At 45.4% G+C, this 18,669-nt stretch overlaps 1 protein-coding gene and 1 long non-coding RNA gene across 2 annotated transcripts in view; one reads left to right on the top strand and one right to left on the bottom strand.

The window, feature by feature from the left end:
- Positions 1 to 18,669, top strand: part of CPNE2 (copine 2) — an 82,354-nt gene that overhangs the window by 51,819 nt on the left and 11,866 nt on the right. The window contains exons 5-11 of the mRNA XM_082233491.1: positions 3,524 to 3,595; positions 5,331 to 5,414; positions 8,078 to 8,167; positions 8,794 to 8,892; positions 12,928 to 13,014; positions 14,608 to 14,667; positions 17,768 to 17,901. Coding sequence (XP_082089617.1) covers positions 3,524 to 3,595; positions 5,331 to 5,414; positions 8,078 to 8,167; positions 8,794 to 8,892; positions 12,928 to 13,014; positions 14,608 to 14,667; positions 17,768 to 17,901 — 626 coding nt within the window. The remainder of the gene's footprint in view (positions 1 to 3,523; positions 3,596 to 5,330; positions 5,415 to 8,077; positions 8,168 to 8,793; positions 8,893 to 12,927; positions 13,015 to 14,607; positions 14,668 to 17,767; positions 17,902 to 18,669) is intronic.
- On the bottom strand, positions 16,593 to 17,723 carry LOC309538214. Its single transcript, XR_014222134.1, has 2 exons — positions 17,180 to 17,723; positions 16,593 to 16,795 (listed from the first exon to the last, which is right to left on the bottom strand). It is a non-coding gene; the product is annotated as an uncharacterized lncRNA (long non-coding RNA).

An 18,669-nucleotide genomic window follows, 5' to 3' on the forward strand; every position in this document is an offset into this window, starting at 1 on the left:
TTTGAGCTCCTTGGGGGGAAAGGTGGGATATAAATGCAATGAATGAATAAATAAAATTGTTGTAAATGGTGCTTTGCGAGAAATTAAAAGGACAGGCCTCCAAGGGGCATACTAAGTAGACACAGACCCAATATCTGTACCAGGCAGACTAGATCTTACAGGAAATGTGAGGGGCTTTTTTTAAAAAAAGCAGGGATCCAGCTGAGACCTACACAGAAGACAGGAGGATGCAGCTGGAGAGAGTTTCTTGAAATGGTCCCATTGGGCTGGTGGTTTGGTGTTGCTATGCCAGGAGAAAAGGTGGAGTGGGGGGTGGGGAGGTTTTTAACAGTTTGAGGGCAGTGAAATGGCAAACTCCCTGGAGACGCTCCATGCTGGAACGAGGCAGTGGGGCTGACCGACTGCCAGCACATGTAGGTGGCTTGAGTTGTGCATGAAGCAAGCGTCGCCAAGGCCAGCCGGATGAGGCTGGCAAGGCAGCCCCCTCCTCCTCCAGTGCAGGATGCGCTTTCTGTGCTGGCAGCCGCTTGCCTCTGCTCAGAGGGAGCTGTCTTCCTCCCACAGAACAAGAAATGTAGTCTTTCTTTCTCTGTGCCAGGGGAGAAGGGGAGCCTGGGGCCTGAATGTGGGCCCTCCTGGCCTTAGGGGAGGCTCTTCCTCAGGCACTGCCCCTTCTCCCCAGCCCTGCCCTGCCCTGCCCTCTTCCTGAGGCTTTTGCCCAGCTGGACTGTGTGCTTGATCTGGGTATGATGCTTCTTGCCTGCCTGGATGGAGAACGTAGGTGTGTGTGTGTGTGTGTGTGTGTGTGTGTGTGTGTGTTCTCACATAGAAACCTGTGATTTTTGTGTGTCCGGAACACAGAGCCGCAGCTATTGCTCTTCCCATTCTTGCTACTTCCATAAACCTGGAAGAGGAAAGTGACACTCTTTCCCACTTTCCTCTCTTGACTCCATGTGCTTTTCCAATGTGCTTTTCCTGCACAGCAGGGGGTTGGACTCCATGTCCCTTGGGGTCCCTTCCAACTCTACAACTGTGATTCTATTATCTCACATTTTTTCACTTTGCGGTTGGACCTGTGTTCCTAGAATTCTGGGCTCTAGCCTAGGCTAAATCTACTGAATTCCTGGACCAGAAATGCCAGTGGTGGAAGCTATAATCCAGAACATGTGAAGGGCACCCGTTTGGTGAGGTCCGCGTTGCTGGGCCCTCAGCCCTTATTCAGTTGAAAATAAGGCTCCTGTGTGGAAAAATTAAAATGCTGGACTCAACCTCTGTTCTGGCTGCAAGCACTGACATCCAGCCATTGTGCTCGGGGGGGGGGGAGAGAAAGAGTATGAAGAACATTTGCAAAAAGAAAAAAGCAGCCTTGGCATCTTCTTCTCTTCCACCCACTGTGCCTGGAACCGCCTCTCACTCCTATGTTCCTTTCAGCACCTGTTCATGCAAAATAAACCCCAAAGCAGAGCAGCCGCAGGGAGGCCAGTGACAGACATCTCTCAGCACCAGGCTCTGAGACAGGGATCCCCACTCGTCGCACATGGGCACCCTATTGCTTGAATTAGCAGAGCTGCTGGTTGGAGGATGGAACTGCAGGCAGTTCAAACCAGGCCACTCAACACTAGATCACAGTCCCAGGAATCCGGTTGACTCTGAAAAGCCAGTCCCATGCCATCGACAGCAAGGCAGTTGGGCAACCCTGTTGCTCAACTTCAAAGCTACGTACATTTGGATTTTTGAGCAAGTGCTACGGTCACTTCTTTGCTGGCTCTCCTGAATCAGCCTGCCAAAGATGCAGAAAGCACACACACACACACACAGTGCACTTTCCCAAGAGATAGGGGTAAAAGCTGGACTGCATAGAATCAAAGAATTGCAACTACAGAATCCTTGACAGATGGCCATCCAACCCCCATTAAAAAACCTCCAATGAAGGAGAGTCCTCCACCTTCTGAGGGAGTCTTTTCCATTGTCAAACAGCTCTTACTGATGAAAGGACGTTCCTAATGTTTAATCGGAATCCCCTTTCTTGCCATTTGAATCCATTTGTTGGGGTCCTGCCCCCTGGAGCAGCAGAAAACAAGTTTGCTCCATCTTCCATGGGACAGCTCTTTAGGTATTTGACGTTGGCCATCACATCACTGCTCAGTCTTCTCTTCTCCAGGCTTAACATCCCCATCTCCCTCAGCCGTTCCTCAAAGGGAACCTTGAGGTCCTTGATCATCTTGGTCACCTGCTCTGCATGCATCCGTAGAAGACCAAGTTAAGATTCAAGGAGTCTGTAGATTTAGTCCTATCATATACTCCGGCCCCGTGCAGCTTTGCTTTTTCACTTCGGGGCCTGTGTCCACATGACACTAATGAGGAAAGAAGAGGCGCAATTAACCAACTCATCTTGTGCTCTCTCCACCAACAAAGGCTCTTTCTGACTCACTGCTTTTTATTCAGATCATGCTGGAGAGTAAACAGCAGCCCAAAGGGAAGAGCTATTTCCAGTTTTGGTCAATGTCATTTCCCCCCCCTAAGCAAGATCTGAGTGGGGGGACCAGAGGAGAGACACCCCCACTGACATGAGCAGCTGCAGGGGGGGAGCAGTTGCCCCTCCTTGGATAATCACCAGGTCCCCAGTTTTCTTTCTTTCTTTTTTAAAAGTGCATTTCTAACATTTGTAGACCCTAAGGAAGCAAAATGTGCAAGCACTATTTTCTTTCTCTCTTTTTTCAGAATCTACCCTCCAGATGTTTTGGACAATAGTTGGCATCAGCCTTTGCCAGCATGGCCAGTGGTTAGGGCTGATGGGAATTCTAATCCAAAATGTCTGCAGGGCACCAGTTTGTTCTGTTCCATAACTCCTGGCATCCAGTTTTCCAGGGTTTTTCTGCAGCAGTCTGTCAGCATTCTGTGGACACTGAGCAAACTCACTCCACCTTAGACTGTTTTTGGATTCCCAACCCCCCGAAAGTGTTTCCCCCCCCTTTCAAATAAAAGAGATTTTAGCTTTGGTTCCCTCAATCCTGTCAGATACCTCTCTGCTCTGTATGGCTGTTGTTGTTTTGGCTACATAGGCAGCAGCAGCACTCACACCTGAACATTTGGAGTAGATGGAATGATTATTTAATTAAAGCATTTCCACCATGCTCTTCAGCCAGAAAAAAAGACTCTCAGAGCAGCTTGCAAATTCCAGCAATCAGACAGTCCCTATTCCCAGGTTTAGAACCTAAAACATATGACACAAAAAGAAAAGGGATTGGGAGGGAGGAGGAAAGAAAAAAAACCTCAGGCATGAGTTTTTTCTTGGTTACAAAGATCCTATGATGAGCAGCTGGAATGGGGGGAAATATAAGGAAAAGAAGAGCCAAAATGTGCTGATGTTTCAGCAGAGCAAATGAAGTTCTGCCATCCCATCCCTCTCCCTTCCCTGTAGCTGTGTTTTTCCACAAGCTATGTTTTTCTTCATCTTTGGGGGCTCAACCATATAACGTGTGAAGCTTGATAAGAATGACTGGAATTTTCTCTTGTCTTCCAGATAGCAGCTCAAGAGCTGTCGGACAACCGTGTGATCACTCTTAGCATGGCAGGCAGGAAGCTGGATAAAAAGGTGCGTGTTTGGGGTCCTGCTTCTCCCCCCCCCCCAATAAATTCATATGGATGCAACATGTAGCCAGTTAGGTGATGCTACAAATGCTTGTTTTGACATTGCACTGCACAGTGTTAAATGCAAGGCAGCAGCCTGGTCTTCCAGTGTTGTGCAGCAGAGACCACGCACAGACACGAAAGGGCTTTTCAGTCAATGTTGAACAGTTGACAGCTTTGCTTGGGATACAACAGAGGTAGGGGAAAGAAGTGTAGGAGCCAGCAATTTTAATAAGGCACCCAAATTCTCTCCTTTCCCAGACCTGTTCATTTACCTTCTAACTGTCTACCCTGCCTGCATACCATGAGGTCTAGAAACTTGCCAAAGGAAATAGAAGCAAAGAGTCTCAAATAGGCTTTTCCTTTCTCTTGGAGGGCACAAATCCTCCTTTAGTTGATTAGCCTCTGGTTCCTACCCAGCTCTCCTTTCAGTTGCCAGAAACAGCCTTTTATTTTCCTGAGCTTTACCGATACAACTTTAATCCTGCTGGCTGTTTTATGTTGCCGGTATGATTTCATAGCTTTTATTGTACTTTTTTTTAAAAGTATTTGCTTTTTAGGGTTTTATTTTTGTAAGCCTCCCTCAGATTGTGAGTGAAGGATGATATAAAAAAGACTTTGAATTAATGCATAAACGAAATAATCGGTCCCTGTACCAATAGAGATTCACACCCTGCGTGGACTTCTGAGAAACCCCTGTGCATCTATAAATAAAGTATGTAAACGGACTGAAAACAAGCAGCCCTTGAAGAGGCAAAGCTCTGAAAGGCCTGTTGAAAGAGAGAGAGAGCCCTAGAACTCTGAGGAGAGACAGTTTGTTTTCAGGGTGGTGCAAGTCAAGGTCGATGGCTCCTTCCATAAGCGTACTGCCTGGTGCTTTTTTTTGATCTGCATTGCATATTTTTTCTCTCTGAGATGCCTCTGCTCTTCATGTATTCCCCCACCCTCTAGTTCCCTAGGATTTATCTTGTGAATGCTCATCGGTTCAAGAACACATCTCCAACTGAAGGCTGCCTGGGATGGCATTGCAGTTTCCCACAGACAATAGTAGTAAAAGTAGCAAAAGAAAAGGGTTTAATAGACCCTCTTGCCTGCTGCTCTTCTGTTCCTGACTGCAGCCTCCATTGCTGCTTTTCAGCAGCTTAAACTCTAAGAGATTAGTCATGTTCTCTCTAGTATCATTTAGTTTGGGCCATGGCTGTTGGGGAGCCCTTTAAATTCAGGACTGGTTCCAAGAGTTGGCCTGGTTGGGGATCTGCTGGGGTGTGTCCACACACCAGTTGGGGAGCCCACTGACGAAACACGCTACAGTGAGGAGGTAGAGGGCGCAAGTCCAACCGCTACAGTCCCCGGCAACCCTGCCAAAGTTGTTGAGGATTTGCATTTCGGCGTGAGCACCAAGAGACCGTTTCGAGCCACTAATATTTGTTGCTTTGGGGAAATCAGACCATCTGTGGATGCTACAGTTTACCCTGTGCTTAGATGTTTTAAGATTTACAGGCATTTATATCTTATTCATTCAAATTGTAGCACTGGGAGGACCCTGCAAGACACGTTGGGTGCCTCTGATTTATAGCCCAAGGGGAAAGACTTCCTCTCTCCTCCTAATGCTATGTTACCTGGTGCTGATTTGAGGCAGCTGAGCTGGGGTAATTGTATAACCGTTGTGATTATTTTCCCCTCTTTCATCCCCCTTGCAGGACTTGTTTGGAAAATCAGACCCATTTTTAGAGTTTTATAAACCAGGAGACGATGGGAAATGGATGCTAGTCCATAGGACAGAGGTAAGCAGGGTCATCTGTTAGCATCAATGAACTCCCCCTTTGAGAGATGCAAATATCAGTGTTTTGCAGCAAGATCACACTCTGTCCGTGTCCCATGCTGCCAAGGACCAGATATTTTGGGTGATGTTTTTGAATAAAGTGAAGCTGAGGTGTTCCCAAACACCTCGAAAACCTTGAATGGGCGTGTCTGTGTTGCAAGGGATAACAACTGGCTTTTGTGAGTTTGAAAAGCAGTTTCAAGGCAGAACTGGGGAACTATTATCAACCAGAGGTCCACATTCTCTTCTGGGCAACATTCTGAGGGCCATGTGCCAGAGGTGGGTGGGACCAGAGACAAAAATAAGTGGAACATAGAACGTAAATGTTGTATACTGTAGCCTAGTTTCTGCACACAAACACACTTCAGCCCTTGATATGGACTAGCATCCAGTTCAAAGGCACCTTCCAGCCCAGAAAAATTATGCGGGGTACAGAGCAGGGCTGGTGGGGGATGTGGCTGGGGTGACTTCTGAGGGCCAGATAGGGAGGTTTGGATAGCTGCATTTGGCCCCTAGCTTGAGGTTCCCATCCCCAATGCAGAATGAGTTGCATTGCAAAGGCAAAAATCAATATGGCCCAAGAATAATTATGCAGTGCTCTTTATACTGCAACAATTACGTCTAAATGGAGAGAATGGGGACTCTTTGCACTGGCTTTTGGTAACTGTGTCCAGGTAGTTATCTTGACTGTTTTAAAAAAACACTATACCACTAAAACATCAGCAATCAGTTCCAGGGGTGCTTCTCCAGTTTGGGGAGCTGCTGGAAAAGGCATAAATCATAAATGTTTTTGGAGTTTTTTTGGTGAGAACTGGAGGTCTTGTCCCCCCATGGCCTAGCAGGACAGAATCCATGGGCTTCAGACCTTACAGCTGAACTGCTATTGTCATTAGTATTAACATTCCTGGCTGAATCCCTCCAGAGACTTTCTAAGACACCTCTTGCTTTCAAGTGCCTTTGGGAGCAATGAAAAAACCCTCTGTCCTCAAGTTTCAAAGTAAATGTCTTGGGTGCTCATTGACAGGCCCATTCAGATATTAGTTTTTGAATGCAGCAAAAGCCTGGTTTGCCCACCCCTAAGCAAATTTCTCTCTCTCCAAGACTTCACTGATGTTAGTAGTGACAAAAAGAAAAAGACCCAAAGCAGATACAGTTCCTGTGTGTGAAAAGAGCAGGCAGAAAGCAGTTTCTTAAAAAATATAGCTCAGTCGGTAAACATTGAGTCTCTTAATCTCAGGGATGTGGGTTCGAGTCCCACATTGGGCAAAAGATTCCTGCCTTGTAAGGGGTTGGACTGGATGATCCTTGGGTCCCTTCCAACTTTACAGTTCTTTGATTCTACCCAAGCCCGAGCTTTTACAAACCACTGTGCCTTCCTCTTTTGCAGGCCAGAAAAGAGACAGACACTCTCCAAGGAGACAATTATCAATACATTTGTTTTCTTCTTCTGTGCCAATCCTAAATACATTATGCAGAAACCAGTGTCATTGATTTATGAGTTTCTTAATGTCGATTTCCCTTCTTATATGATCCTTGAAATATTAAAGAGCTCTTGGCATGAAGGCAGAAAATGGCTCATTTTGGATATAATGCACCATTTAGCATTACATAAGTGACCATAAACTAGCCTTGGGCTCACATATTCCCTGCTCTCCCTCCCCTTCTCTGGAGGGGCCACAAGGAAGAGATGGGAAGCTTTCACTTTCTGCAGATTTTTGCTACATCTGAAATAGGGGTGGAGGAGGGAGGGAAGCGGGTCACCTTAAAGCACAGTTTCTTGACACAAGCCAGGACCAGCATTAGAAGTGTTACACGGTGTGGGGTTCAGAAGTCCACTTTGCACCAATGGCAGTGCAGTTGTGCAGGGAGGGACAGTGTTGTGTGGAAGAGCCCTATCCTTCCCAGTTGATTTGTGCTATTGTTGACTGACACATTGTGTGATTTTTCTCCCATGTTGGGTTGTATGTGTGCATCCTTTGAGACTCCCACACAGTGCTCCAGTGTCTGACAGTTCTGCACAGGGAATTCTCAGTTTTACATCGCAGTTTCTCTTTGATCCTTTCCACTCCCTTGCAGGGAAGCGTTTACAGTCATTTTAACATTAACACTTAATCCATGCTCTAACTGGCAATGCCTTGCTCTTGACAAGAGGCCAATCCTGCCTCACTCTTCAATGCAAAGCCGATCCTCTCTTACTGATGTGAGTTCAGAGACAAGGCTACCTTTTTTTTTCACATCAAAAAAGCAATTATATTTGTAAATCATTTAGGCTTTGCAGGTTGAATGGGGAGCACGTTGCAGTCATTGCAGGGGTAGAAATAGGGGAAGGTAGAATAAATGCATTTGTAAGTGAACCAATTTCTGGTACACATTTTGAATAACCCATGCTGGTGGGGTGGTAGTCTCCTCCACCTGATGAGAGGCAATAGGACAAAGCAAGGGTCCCAGGACTTGGGAGGAAGGCCCGGGAACTGCTGCTTCCCACTGGCATCTACCACCTTGAGGCTGTTGCCTTGCTCTGCCCAATAGTAGGGCTGGCCCTGGTGTCTAGCTTGGCCCTTGGTGTGTTGGCCTTGATTGTGAAATGATCTCCCCCTGTGCTTCTCCCGTCTCTCCAAATTGCAGGTGATTAAATACACGCTGGATCCTGTGTGGAAGCCGTTCACTGTGCCTTTAATATCTCTGTGTGACGGAGACGTCGAAAGGCAGATAAAGGTACCAAGGGCCCAAGTCTCCCTCTGTTTCAGTGGTTGCCAACAGTTTGGGGTGCAGGAGGGCATTTTGGAATTTTGAGATAGTGCCGAAGGTACCAGTCATAGAATGGCTGCTTCCAGGCTTGTAAACTAGCAGAAAATGTTAGGTCTTTTTGTTTGAAAACCTTCCTTTGTTTCCAGACATTGTGAAGTTGGGTATGCACAGCATGTTCTGGTGATTATGAAATCATGGACTCCACTCCTCCACAGAGTAATTTACAACATTTAAATAATCATTTTCTTTTTCTTTTAAGGTCTTCAAATGGGAATTTCTTGGAAGTTTCTGGAAATAGCAATATTTGTTACCATAACCTTCATCTTTATCCATTAATTGGATCTGTTCCTCTGTAATTACTATTTCTAGACAGCATCTCATTATTTCTGACACCTAGTTCTAATTCTTGGGAAAAAATAAATGATCCCATTTCCGAGAAAGATGAGTTTCTTTGTCACAAAAAATGTGCAGCTCAATTTCAGGCTTCTTTAATGGGCAGCTCAGCAATAGGCAACATGAGGACACCTGTTTGCTTCTTTAAAGAAAACAAAAAACCCCACTGACTGCTCTGCTTCTCCCTTTTCTCCCACCAGATCATATGTCATGATTATGACAACGACGGAGGCCACGATTTTATCGGGGAGTTCCAGACTTCCGTTGCCAAGATGTGCGAAGCCCAAGATGCCTTTTCGGTAAGCTCTAGAGAACCACTTTGGATGTGAAGAACAGGGAAATGTTCTGGCCTGAAGGCATTGTAGCTGCAGGCAGGGCTGGGAGAGATTCCCTGCCTGAAACCTTGCAGAACTGCTGCCACAGTGTAGACAAGACTGAGATAGACAGACATTACAAGGCAGATTCCTAAATTCACCTTGCTAAGCAGATTTGGGGCTTGTCAGTCCCTGCTTGGGAGACCATCTGAGAATTACATGTTGGGTTCTGTGATGTAAGAAACATGGCGGGATACATGTGCTGTAATAGTAGTAATAATAAGAAGAAGGACAATAGAAGAAGTCTCTTTATGCTGAGCCATTGGTCCACCTAGCACAGTAATGGCTTGTCTGGTAGTGGTTTTCTGATGTGTCAGCAGAGAGTCCTCTCCTAGAAGGACCGCCTCTCCCCATATAAACCAACCTGGATGCTGCCTTCGTCATCCAAGGCCTTCCTTTGTGTGCCTCCTCCCAGCCAGGCTGATGGAGGTGACCTTGCTCTCTCCCTGATCAGAGGCAGGGTGGTGGTGCAGGCCTGCAGCAAGGTTTTGGGAAGGGCCATAGCGCAGCGATGGAGCATACATGCGCACACAATGTACTTGTATGGCGCTTTTCCATGGTTCAAACCATGCACAATGCGGTTTACAGCATGAACAAATGTACATCATTACAGATGTAACAAAAGTAGCCATAAACAGTAAGTAAAACACATCAAAAGGTGCACAACCAAATAGCCAAAAATATCACTAACAGCACCCCCCCCTCCAACAACAACACCCCCGTGCGGGAGTCTGTTCAGTATCTTCAGCTTTTGCAGCTGGAGTCAATCACAGCCCTCCCCTCCTAGGCCAGGTGGATAAAGGCCTGCAAGGCAAGAAGCAGGTCTTCACATGCAGAAGGCTCCATCTCCAGGCAGGTGCCTGAAACTCTGGAAAGTCACTGCTGCCAGTCAGTGTAGCCAGTACTGAGCTAGATGCAATGGTTTGACTCAGTACAGTGGTACCTCGGGTTACAAATGCTTCAGGTTACAGACTCTGCTAACCTGGAAGTAGTACCTTGGGTTAAGAACTTTACCTTAGGATGAGAACAGAAATCGCACGGCGGCAGTGGGAGGCCCCATTAGGTAAAGTGGTACCTCAAGTTAAGAACAGTTTCAGGTTAAGAACAGACCTCCGGAACGAATTAAGTTTTTAACCCAAGGTACCACTGTACAAGGCCCCTCCCCCCTTTTTTTGGTTTTGTACTGTTGTCTGTGTGGATGAGGAGCAAAAATCCAACTGGATCATTAAAAAACAAAACACAACCTGTTGCTGCCTCCATAACTTGTGTTCCCCTACGCTGCTGCATTGTCAGGGGGGTTGGACTACACGACCCTTCGGGTCCCTTCTGGTTCTATGATTCTATGATTCCATGATTCTGCTTTGTCTGGATTGATGTGCCATCTTCGTTCCTTTACTTGCATTCTCTTGGTTTGTTATTTTCAGTTCTCTCCAACCTCTCACTCATTAGCAGTCAAAGAAAGTACTTTTTTTCCACACAGTCATTTGACTAATGGAATTTGCTTCCACGTGAGGTAGTGTTGGGCACCCATGTGGATTGTTTTAAAGGAGGATTAATGGAGGAGCAGGCTATCAATGGCTATGTCAGTATGCACCTGAATAGTAGTCACTAGGAATCACAAGTGGGGTGCCCAGGCCCTGCTCGGGGGCTCCCCATCAGGGCATCTGGTTGGCCACTGTGAGAACAGGATTCTGGGTTCTGCTATTATAATTTCTCCTACTTATGGCACACCCAGTTAAATAAGGGATTGGATGGATGTTAAACTTAGAACAGTTCTTTTTCTAAGGCCCAAACATTTTACCCTTTGCAGAATGGGAGAGCCAGATTAAAGGGTATCCCTAGAGGTCAAGCTGGATTTTGTAATTCTCAGACCCTTGAAGGTCTTATTCACTTGATACGTGAATGTGAAGTGCATGCAGATTTCATTTTTTAAAAAAACCTACCCATTGCTACTTTTGAAGACGGATTTTCCGAGATAAGTTGCTCTTCCTGTCAGAGACACTGATAAATATGCTACATTTAGAACAGCAAAAATTCTCACTCAGGCACCGCATGATCGATGGAAATTCTGCTGATTATCATAGGGATGGCAGCTTTCTTCTGCATCAGATTGTGATATTTTAAAAGGTTTTTTTTTAAAAAAAAATTGTATCAGTCTCTGAAATGTTATTAAATGCGTAAGGTTTGCTTAGTTGATACCTAGCCAAATGTTTGTAATGGCAAGTAATTATATTTTTAAAAAACACCTCATCTGACCTGTTTATCAACCTTGTGGGATTTATTCAAATGTTTGTGAACATTCTCATAGCTCAGAGCACATTTTGCATGGGAAAAGTGCCTTGTTCAATTGCTGGCAGGTTCAGGCAGGGTCTGAGAAAGCCCTTAAGCCCTGGAGAGCTGCTGCCAGACAGTGTAGACAGTACTGAGTTAGATGGACCAATTGTCTGTCCTGGCATAAAGCAACTTTTCAGATCTCAGAGGAAGTCCATAAAAGGCCAATAAAGTGCCAGTTTTTCCCTATTATGTTCAGAGACCTTTTATATTGAAGGATGATAGAGAATTCTCTTCCATTTCAGGTAGATCAGACTACCGTATTTTTTGCTCTATGAGACGCATTGGCCATAAGACGCACCTAGTTTTAGAGGGGAAGAACAAGAAAAAAATTATTCTCTCCCTCTCTGTGCAGCGCCCCTTCAGTGAAGTGGCAGGAGAAACGGAGCCCCTTCCATTTCTTCTCTCGCTTCGCTGAAGGGGTGCTGCGTAGAGAGGGAAAGCTGTGCAGCGCCTCTCCAGCGAAGCCAGGAGAGCAAGAGGGATTGGTGCGCACCGACCCCTCTTGCTCTCCTGGCTCCAGCGAAAGCAACACGAAGCCTCCAGAGTGTGGCGGGAACACTCCCGCTGCGCTCCGCAGGCTTCGCGTTGCTTTTGCTGAAGCCATGGAGCCTGCATTCGCACCAAAAGACGCACACATATTTCCCCTTACTTTTTAGGAGGGGAAAAGTGTGTCTTATAGAGCAAAAAATATGGTATCTAGTGGTCTAAAGGTTATGTCATTGGTATTACCCAGAGCAAAGTGAGCAGTAGAGGTTGATCTGTGAATTGATAAAGTCCCAGTAGGTCAGGTTCACAATTGTTCACAATCGTTACATATTGACTTCAGACCTTCCTTTTTGCCTCCTACGAATGTGTGCGTTTTTATCGACATGATCCAGGTGGAAAGAAAAGGTTCTTTCAGAGAGACAGCTGGGGTGCTTCTACATAAAAGCTTAAAAATAAAATGGGAACACACGTTTGTTTACTTAATGAGTAATCAACATTCTTCACCCTCCAAAAAACACACTCACATAAAAAAGGACTTGGAATACTGCTGTGTTCATCTGCCATTTCCGCTTTTGTTTCTGTCAAGTGCTGAGTGCTTCTAAATGGAGTTACCTGCTGTCAGTAACCCAGGCAGCTCTTTTATTCAAAACACCAGGCTCTAAAGACCAGAAGGGAATGGCTTTCTCAGCTCCATCGTCTGGGTGCATCCATAGCTAACGATGGTTGAGAAATTCGATTAAGGGAGCATTTTAATGCAGAACCTACTAGGAGAGACTTCCTTGCCCTAAATCCTGGAGAGCTGCTGCCATTCAAGGTAGACAATGCTGAACTAGGTGGATCAGTGGTCGGTCTCGGGCAGCGCCCCATGTTCCGATGTAGTTTGCAGTTTCCAAACTGGCAAGCAGACCCAGATGCAGCTGACCTTCCAAAGGTGCACTTTTCTGTGTTGAGTGGTGCAGTTCCCCAACCTAACAAATTGTGGCTCATTGTGGCATTTTGCTGGCATTGAGAGAATGAGAACCGGCTGTGTGCAGGATTTCTGATCCAGGGACAAGGGTCCCTGCCAACTCTACAGTTCTATGATTCAAGATCTCTTGTGTTTATTGTGACCTGTCTTCCTTCCATTTCATTTTTAAATAGGTAGAATTTGAATGCATTAACCCTAAAAAACAGAAGAAGAAAAGGAGCTACAAGAACTCAGGAATCATCATTGTGAAATCCTGCAAAGTGAGTACTTCACACAAAGCTGCTGTCACCAACCGTGGTGCCCTCCAGATGTTTTGGACTACAACTCCCATTGCCCTCCACTGAGACTGAAGGGAGAGGTATCCCATGGGCACCCCCAGACTGTTGCTTTTGTGGGGGTAGGATTCTATCACATACCAGCAAATCCGGGTCTTGCAGTTGTAGCAGACTGGGAGGTCATGCGCAACAAACCCACTTCCTCAAGAAGATCAGTTTTTCCCCAATAAGGCATGTGACTGGGAGGGATGGGAAATATGCTGGAAAACATTGGACAGCACTTTGATACAGCGTTGTCCAGCCTCCCTCAAGCAAATCAGGGGAAGGCTCATTAAACAGGTAATCTGGAAGCGATTCCAAACATCTGGAGGGCGCTGGGTAGGGTGAGGCTGTTGTGAAATGTGTTGCTGCTCAAAAAACATGTATGAAAACTCTTGCAGCTGCTTCTTGGAAGGAAAAGCCGGTGGCGTTATTTTCTTCAGAGGCGGTGAATTGGAATGGTGGGTTCTTTTCTCCCACAGATTTGTAAGCAAGGCAGGGGGAAGATTAAGCTCTCCTCCCCCCCCCCCCGGTGCTTTTCCCTAGAAGAAATGTATTATTGTATAATCTTTAAAGTTGCAGTTATGGTTAGTTCATCCTAACTTTAAAAACAACCGTTACTGGATTTGCATAATGTTGTGACCTCAGGAAAGGGAAGCTATCGAAGGGAAGGGGAGTAGAAGGGATGAGAGAGGACGGGGAGGAGGGAAGACATTGAGATTCTTGTGAGGTTCTGGAGATGCTACAAAAAATGGAACCAGGCGGTTGGTGCTTGTAGTTCAGCATTGTCTACACTGACTGCCAACAGCTCACCAGGGTTTCAGGAAGTGGGACTTTCTTAGCCCGGCTTAGAGACTGAAGCCATTACCTTCTGTATGCAAAGCAGATGCTTCAATATGACCCCCTCCCCTTTCACCCGGCAGGAATAGCCAACATGGTGCCCTCTAGGCATTGTAGGACTACAACTCTCTTCGTCCTGAACTATTTGCCATGCTCGCTAGGGCTGATGGGAGTTGTAGTTTTACAGCGACAAGTGGACATCCCCTTGGCACCCTCTGCTGTAGGTTGCTATTGGCCGTGGCTTCTGGTGAATGCATCTTTGCTTCACACTGTGTGCTGCTTCAGGTATTCTATCCAAATGTTATCATAGAAGCAGCAAACATTCTTGCCAGGACGGTCCTGATGCAGGAGGTGTGGTGTATGTATGCATACATGCTCAGTATTCTTCTTGATGACTGCAGTGTTCAGCAATCTTTTGCATTTCTAATTGGACTTGCCACAGATAGAACTTTGAACGCAATGGAGCTAGTTTTTGCAGTGCACACATGGGCAGTTTCTCTTTGATACTTACTACCAGCCATCACATTGCTTCTGAAATTTTGATGGTCAACAGGACCTTAGTTCCATAGAGACAAACGGTCAAAAGTGCCTTATAATAAGTTTTTCTTTCTGCTTACAAATGTTTAGGGATTTCTGAGAATGCACTTATATTGCCTCCCTTCCTCCCCCCCTTCCTAACCATTTGAATTCCCTTTTCAGATCACCAGAGATTACACCTTCCTGGACTATATCCTTGGGGGCTGCCAGCTAATGTTTACGGTAAGGATCTTTGCCTCTTTGTGCACAAAGCGCTATAATAAGCATGAGGTGAAGTGAATTCGTTTGGGAACATGCCATTCTGCATCCTCTCCTCACTTGGACTTAATCAAATGACAGGCCTAAAAAGATCCCGGGAGATCAGGGTAGCCTTGAGGAGTCTCCGACTCCAGTGTAAGCGCTGTGGATCTGAGAGCAAGCTGCCTGTATCAGCCCCTGGCTGCGATTGCAAACGAGGCATGAGGTACAGCAGAATGAATGACATCAATCCAGCTCAACGGGGCAGAAGGAAAGCAACATTGCAAAGCAATGAACACATTTCATTTGGCCAAAAAACCCCAATGCTGGGTGAATTTTGCAGCACACATCATCAGTTTTTGCCTCAGTTAGAATCTGTATTGGATCTGAAGTTGTTACTGCTGATTCTTTTTTTTAAATGGTTGATCGCTTCAAGATGCCTTCATGGGAAGAGATTCAAAAATTTAATTTAATCATCAATTTCCCCATGAATCCAAGTTCATTTAGGGCCACTTTCTGCCTGGGCTCATTTTGCAGGCTTGCTTACTAACCTCATTTCTTAATCAAATGAAGACTGATGCCTCAGTCAGACAGGTCTGACCCAAGACATATTGCCTCTGGAGGCAGGATATCTGAAATCTCAGTTTAAATACATGCATCTGCACACAGATATTCATTAATGTTGGCCACAACCTGCCAGGAAGGTCATCAAAATGTCTAGGAGCTGCCTTTCAATGTGGATCCCACAGAGCGACCTCCTGGTCAAGTCCATAGCCAGAAAGCGTCTGGTAATTGGGCCAAAACTAGGGCTGAGCCAAATTCACCACCCGTATTCACAGATTATTATTATTATTTTGCTGGAGGAGGGGGATTTGGGAGTTGAAATTACTCAAATGGATTGGGGGTGTATTGTGCTACTGGTCTCTTCCTCTCTTTTTCTTATAAACTGTTTATAAATTTTTCTAAAAGGAATGATTAAAAATAAACAACTTACACATAACTCTCTAAGCAGCGTACACTCTAAAATTGTCAATAAAGCACAGCTAAGATCAACCAAAAAACCCCACAACCATAATGTAAGTCACACAGCTAAAACCAGTAAAACCTTTAGAGCAAGCCTAGAAAGCTGAATCATATGTTTACTGGAATAAAAATTTGTTTCTAGCAGACCCAGAAAAAAATGAGATGCGGGTCTCTGTCCATTTGTGAGTGGGATTTTTTAAAAACTCATGCTCTGCTGGCAGTGGCTGTAGAACAGCTCCATCTTTTCTGCCCAGGATGCCCCTGGGGTATTGTACCAATTAGCATCTGGGCTCACTTCCAAGTGTTGGTTTTGTCCTATAAAACCTTATGCAGCTCAAGACCACCCCAGTACCTCAAAGGCCACCTCATCCCACACTAGCCTGTTAGCAAATGCATGTATAAGCTGCAAATTTGTGCAAATGTCTCTATTGGCGCACTTGAAGATTTGGCAGATGTAGCTTTGGGCATGCCAAATGACAGAATCAGAGAATTGTAGAGTTGGAAGGGACCCAGAGGGCAATCTAGTCCAACCCCTCCACTGCAGGAATATCAACTAGATCAAATGGCCACCCAACCTCTGCAACGAAAGAAGAGTCCACCACCTCCCAAGGGAGTCCATTCCACTGTTGAACAGCTCTTACTCTCAGAAAGTCCTTCCTGATGTTTCGTTGGCATCTCCTTTCTTGTAACTTGAATTGCTGCTCGCTTTAATCCAAGAAGCAGATCCTAGCTTTGGTTTGTTATCTAGCAGAATTTCCAATGCTTTCCCCCTGTTCTGACCTGTATTAACGTTCCTGAGACCTCTGGGTTAAATGTTCTGTGTTTCCTCACCTTAGACATTTGCTGGTGTATATGCAATGAGAGATTTTTCATTCATTCTGCACAGGTGCGTTTGTGTAATCTTTACTTCAGGAAGAGTGGAGGGCCTTTAAACTCCACTGTTGTTTCATCCAATGTATTGAACACGTATCCCTGCCCCCTGCTGCTTCAAACTTATTTTTTCGAGTACAGTCTCCAAGAATGTTGTGTCTATGCACACAAACACACAAATGCAGGCTGTATTCTTTCCCCCCATATTTGTTGTTTTGGTCTAAAGAGACATAAAGAGAAAGGGAGGAGGCGTTGCCATAGGAACGGGAATGAGTACAAGCATGTTACGCACACAGCTGAACTATTGCATAAAGGTTTGCTGGCACAAAGGAGGAAATGGTTCATTTGGAAGCCAAATAAACCAGCACAGAGGGCTAGAATCATCTGTTCAGAACTTGACTAGCTGGACGGGCTTCTGGATTTCTCCTGATGCTCGTCTAGCAGGTCTTGAGTTGTGGAATGGCACCGTCAGGATCCACTGAGTAACTGATTGCCTTCCATTGGATGCCATGGCCAGAGATTGGTTGTTATTCAGATCGTGCCATCAATGCACACAGTGCTTTGCAAAGTAGTAGCAGAGAGGTCTGTGCCCCAATGATCTTACAATTTAAAATGCAGCACAGTGGAGACAACAGAGGAAGCTGAGGGAGGCCGAGGAGAGGATGGATGGGGAAAATGTGGCCTTGTTCAGATGTAACGCTAAATCATGAGGATCTTGGGGTCTCGGAAGCTTCATATCAGGAGAGGCATTCCAGAAGGTATTGGGGGACCTGTGTGATGAAGAACCAATACTAAGAAATAGTATTGAAAAAGTCCACTTTTTGCCTTGACCAGTTAGTTGTGGATGGACCCAAAAACCCTTTGAGGAAGAGATGGCCACTCTGTTGAAGTGGAGCCAAGCCACAACTTAGGCTTTCCAGGTGTGGTGAACCAGTGGCCCTCCAGATGTTGTTGGATTCCAGCTCCCATCAGCCCCAGTCAGCGTGGACAGTGGTCAGGGATTCTGGGGGTTGGAGTCCAGAAACATTGGGAGAGCCCCAGTTTCCCTGTTGTAGAAAAGGGGGGATAAATAACTCTTGCCCCCAGGGAACACCACTTTCCTGTCTGTTTTTTGGAACCCATGGAGAAGAGCAGACTTGTCCAGCCCCTGTGGCATTGCTATAGTAAAGGTGGTGCTGATCTTTCCTTGCAGGTCGGGATTGATTTCACAGCCTCCAACGGGAATCCTCGGGACCCCACGTCTTTGCACTACATCAACCCCATGGGAACAAATGAATACCTCTCAGCTATTTGGGCAGTGGGGCAGATAATACAAGATTATGACACGTAAGTGCCGCTTCCCTCATGAGGCTCTGTCTGGAAGGGATGATCTAAATATTGCTTCAGATGTTTTATGTATTTTAAAACAAAATTCATGGAGAATAAATCAATCAAGAGCTGTTAGCCATAACAGCTAGGTGGAACCTCCAGCTACAGAAGCAGTACACCTGGGAAACCCAACCGGATGGGTGGGGTATAAATAATAAATTATTATTATTATTATTATTATTATTATTAGCCAAAAGATGCACACAGAGGGGAAACAGCAGAGGTCTATCAACACAAGGGCCACCAGTCAGTGGTAGAGCAACTGTTTTGCATGCAAGGGGTCCCTGGTTCAATTCCAATGGCAGGTAAAAGACTTTTTAAGTATGCAATAATGGCAGCTAGAATGCTACTAGCCCAGAGATGGAATGAAGGAGAAATACCAATGAAAGAAGAATGGCAGATGAAACTGATGGAATATGCGGAAATGACGGAACTGATTGGAAAGATCCAAAACCAGGAAGATCAAGTATTTTCTAAAGACTGGAATAAATTAATAATTTAATTAAAAGACCACTGTAAACAGCTAAAATCTTTGGCAGGGATGTAAAGACACTTGTAATGTGGAATTGATTTAATGATAATTATGGTTATAGAATAGCTAGATAAGGGTAAAAGATGCAGTAAATTTAATCTTAAAGATGGAAGGAGGTCTAAGAGTTCGAAAGAATTCTTTATTTTAATCTTTGAAATTGCTATGTTTTATATGTATATTTCCCCCCCGAAAAC

Source organism: Podarcis vaucheri (assembly GCF_965113315.1).
Source record: "Podarcis vaucheri genome assembly, chromosome: 7".
NCBI classification, from domain to species: domain Eukaryota; kingdom Metazoa; phylum Chordata; class Lepidosauria; order Squamata; family Lacertidae; genus Podarcis; species Podarcis vaucheri.